General features: G+C 53.9%; 1 protein-coding gene across 1 annotated transcript in view; it reads right to left on the reverse strand.

The window, feature by feature from the left end:
• LOC104502348 (cell adhesion molecule-related/down-regulated by oncogenes-like) overlaps positions 1–4159 on the reverse strand; it is a gene marked incomplete at both ends in the record, with an annotated part of 9173 nt that overhangs the window by 4221 nt on the left and 793 nt on the right. Inside the window, 3 exons of the mRNA XM_010146310.1 lie at positions 807–1051; positions 3396–3665; positions 4047–4159. The exon at positions 4047–4159 is cut by the window's right edge and continues 8 nt beyond it. Coding sequence (XP_010144612.1) covers positions 807–1051; positions 3396–3665; positions 4047–4159 — 628 coding nt within the window. The remainder of the gene's footprint in view (positions 1–806; positions 1052–3395; positions 3666–4046) is intronic.

A 4159-nucleotide genomic window follows, 5' to 3' on the forward strand; every position in this document is an offset into this window, starting at 1 on the left:
CAAGTGTTTTCTTCTGGAGCCACCACGAAGTTGGGGTTTTTTTTTCCTCTTTTAAAGAGGGAAATCAATAAAATAATTAATGAGACAAAGATGACACCACCCTACAAAAAAAACCCCAGGGTAAATTCCCTGCCTCTGGAACTGGGGAGCCCGGAACTGGGCCCAGGACTCCAGATATGGCCTCACTGGGGCAGAGGAGAGGGGCAGAAGAACCCCCCTCGACCTGCTGGCTCTGCTCTTCCTCATGCAGCCAGGAGACCACTGGTCTTGGCCACGTTGCTGGCTCGTGGTCAGCCGGTTGTCCACCAGCACTCCCAGGTCTTTCTCCACAGAGCTGCTTCCCAGTAGGTCACCCCTGACCGGTACTGGTGCAGGACCCTACACTTGACCTCGTTGAACCTCATTTGCTTCCTCTCACCCAACTCTCCAGCTGTGCGGGTCTCGCTGAATGGCAGCAAGATGTTGAACCAGACTGGACTCAGTTCTGACCCCTGGGGAACACCAGTAGATACAGGCCTGCAACTGGACCCTGATCACACCCCTCTGAGCTTTGTCCTTCCTTCTTGACCCATCTCGGTGTCCGCTCATCCAGTCTACACCTCCCCAGGAGGATCTCATGGGAGATGGTGTCCAAAGCTTCAAGGAAGCTGAGGTAGCCACCATCCACTGCCCTCCCCTCATCTGACCAGCCAGTCCCACCACCACCGAAGGCGATCAGACTGGTCGGCCACAATGAATCCCCGCTGACCACCCCTGATGACCTGAGAAACCTAAACCCAATGAAACCCACCACGGAGGAGCGTTACCTTGCGGTACTTGACGAAGTAGGCATTGATGGGCAAGCCCCCGTCCCGCCCCGCCCGCCACACCAGGGTGTACACGTCCGGCTTCGGCGTCTGCGGGGGGCTGAGGATGATGGGGGCTTCAGGGGGAGCGGCCCCATGTGGGGCCTTTTCTGTTGCCGTTTCCGCAGTGAAACTGGTGCTCGCATCACGCCGGGCAAGCTCTGCCGGAGCCGTGCCTTCGGTCGTCAGGCCCGTTCCTGAAGGAGCTGCAAAGGGAGGAGGTTGGTCACATCTTCAGGACGCTCGCCCCATGCCAAGGGGATGCGAAATCACCAAAGAGCGTCATTTCCAAACAAGCCCTGCCATGAAAAGCCAGTTCAAGAGGTGCCTGAGCTGTGCCAGCTACATTTTTCGGGGCAGAACAATGGGTTTTGTGTTGGTTTGGGGGGGTTTTCCACAGTAGCAAAGAGAAAAGACCCAAACCACAACGTCTGATGAGGATCTCTGATAAATTAAGTAGTGACAATGCTTGTTAGAAGAAAATATCTATATATACAGCTATACTTGTGACCCAAAGGGAGTGATTTTAAATTAAATCAGTTGCACAAGGCCTGACCTGGGGTTCTCCCACCTCATTCTCTGAGGTTTGAGCTGTGATTTCGACCGGCTTTGATAGCATCACGACCCAACTCCTGGGTTTTACTCTCCAGCTAAGTTTACAGGCAGCTCAAACGTGAGATTTAACACCCACAGACACGTAGAAATCCCGCTCCAGCCTCCTCCATCCTATTTACTTTGCCTGATACAAAAAAAAATAGAAAATATATGATAATGTAGTTCAAAAGAGGCTGAGAGAGGCCAGCCTGTGGGGGAACAAAAAAATCTCCCCTCTGTCAGCCAGGAAAGGGGCGGCAGGTTGGACATCTGAGATCAGGCAGGACCGATGCACATCAGCGCATCAACCAAGGGGGTTTGGGAACGAGCGCGGCCCCTCTGGCCAGATGTTCTTAGCCCTCAGTCCGTCCCTTTCGGGTTTGTGGGGGTTTATATTACGTGCCGGGGTCTGGAAGGGGAAGGGAATGAAGGGAACTTGGTTTACAAACCAAACAAATTCCTGGGTAATGTAAAGCCTGGCCCTGGCTGACTGGGATTCCTCCAAACCTCCATTAAAATACCAGCAGCCAGTGTGGCTGCTATTTTTGGCCCCCTTTTAAAAAAGCTGGGAAGGAAAGCTCCCTGTCTCAAATTGAAGCCACGCTCGCAGCAAGCGCCCCTTGTCCACTCCTTCCTTCTTCACGAGGTTTGGAGGGCGAAGGAGAAAAAAAAAGGTCCCTAAAGGCAGAAAACGGACCCCGGCGAGTTGTGGTTGAGGCTGGTGACAGTAGACCCGCAGTCCCAGCTGCGTTTATTGCTGCAAGAGGGGAGCGAGGCGTCGACAACTGGCACCCAGGCGGCGGTTTTGCTCAGGAAAACAACCCCTGGGTAAAAATTTCCATTGAGCAACTGGGGATCTGAGCTCTTTTCACTCGGTTTCTGGCGTAATTGCTACCCGTAGAAACCAGCCCCGCGGCTTTCTCTGCTGCTGTGTCATTACATGGCTTTTTTGGCTCCTGTTTTCGGTGCCATCCCTTTCCCCTCGGTTGTCTTCAGCTTCCCAGCCCCACCACAAGGGTGGGTGAGACTGAAGGCACCCAAAATCCTGCCTCCATCAATGCTGCTTCATCTGTATTTTACACCAACCTGCTGCTCAGCCTCCCTGGGGTCTATTTTTCTCCCCGCTCCCATGAGATGAAGTGATTTTGGAGCGTTTCGGGCATGCCTGCGAACACCACAAGCATCCCAAAAAGACTGACAAGGGCACGGGGATCCTAAGGCTGTAATTTCACACACGCCCCTTTGGGTGGTTCAGTCCTGAAACTGCCCTCCCCACGCAGTGAAGCAGGTCGTGGAAGAGATGCGGCAGAAAGAAGGGAAAAGATGCACTTTTCAGCTCAAGAAGCTCATGCTTGGACCAAGAGAAAAGCTGGGAACAAAGAGCCAGGGCTGGGAGCTGCTGGAGTGGCTCCCACGACCGAAGAAACATCCTCACCGAAGCAATTCAGGTGCTTCCGAAGCGTAACGAAGAGCTTTAAACATGGTCAGGTTCCGCTGACCCAAAACCCCACCGACCTGCAGCTTGAATTTACGAAGCTGGAAGAGCGAAGAGGCTCAAGTCGTGTAAAAAAAGATCTGGTGTAGCTCTCATGAAGGGAATGTGGGGGAGCTTAAACCCCTTGTTAATACCACGCTGCGTTTTTATAGCGAAGTCCACGTAATGCATGTTTCTCCTCGGCTTCGGGTGGAGGAGAGGAACTGGTCAACCACAGCTCAGCTTCCCCAGGGCAGCCATGCGACCTCCCTGCTGTTACACCCCTTATTTTGCAGTGTTTTGCACCCCGACCAGGAAGCCGACCGCGCGATCGAGTGCCCAGGTTGCTTCAGCTCCACGCAACAGGGACAGAAATTGAATCAAGAGATAATCCAGGGGACAAAAAAAGTAAAGCTTGTAAAGCAGTAAAGCTTGAGCTACAAACGCTGAACCTGAGCCCTGGAGGGTGCAAGTGCTCCTACCCGGCCGGACACGAAGCCTCCCAGTAGACTGCGCGAATCCCACGCCATTGTTGGCGATGCACTGGTACAAGCCAGAGTCCTCGGGGGCGACGCCATGGATCCGCAGGTGGTTTCCTGTTGGCTGGTGCCGGGGGGAGAGCCGGAGGGGAGCGGCGTTGTGGAGCCAGGCCAGGTCGGGAGTGGGGCTGCCATGGGCCTCGCACCAGAAGTGCACCGTGACGCCGGCGGCCGCTGTTTCGTCCCGCAGGCCCTTGGAGATGGAGGCAGGTTCTATAGAAAGGGAAATAATTTTAGAGGAAGTCTGGTTCGACACAGCCCAAAGCTGTTTTTCCCCGTAATTTGCTTATTTTCATGGTATCCCCCTTCTACAGCCACATGTTTGCGTTAACGCTGTAAATAAACCATAAAGCGATTCCTTAGCGAAATCCCCAAACCAGGTGAATTGGGCGGCAACAGCCTGTTTTCTGAGCTCCTCTAACACCCACAGGTCACAAACCCAACAGCTACAAGGGAAAAACCCTCTGACAACAGGAAAATCTGCTCCGAAGGGGAGGCGAGGAATGATGTGCAGCGACACCAGAGGTCCCAAAAGGCCAAGAACAGCAAAACAACGCTCGTTGCCCGGAGATGAATCAGAAGTTTATTCCTTACCGAGCACGGTGAGCGAATAGTTGACGTATTCCACCCCTCCAGCTCCATCTCCCACCACGCAGGAGTAATTCCCAGCATCCGCTGCCTCCAGCCGGTCGGTCGCCAGGTGGGAA

This window comes from Buceros rhinoceros, unplaced genomic scaffold (assembly GCF_000710305.1).
Source record: "Buceros rhinoceros silvestris isolate BGI_N320 unplaced genomic scaffold, ASM71030v1 scaffold27762, whole genome shotgun sequence".
Classification (NCBI taxonomy): Eukaryota; Metazoa; Chordata; class Aves; order Bucerotiformes; family Bucerotidae; genus Buceros; species Buceros rhinoceros.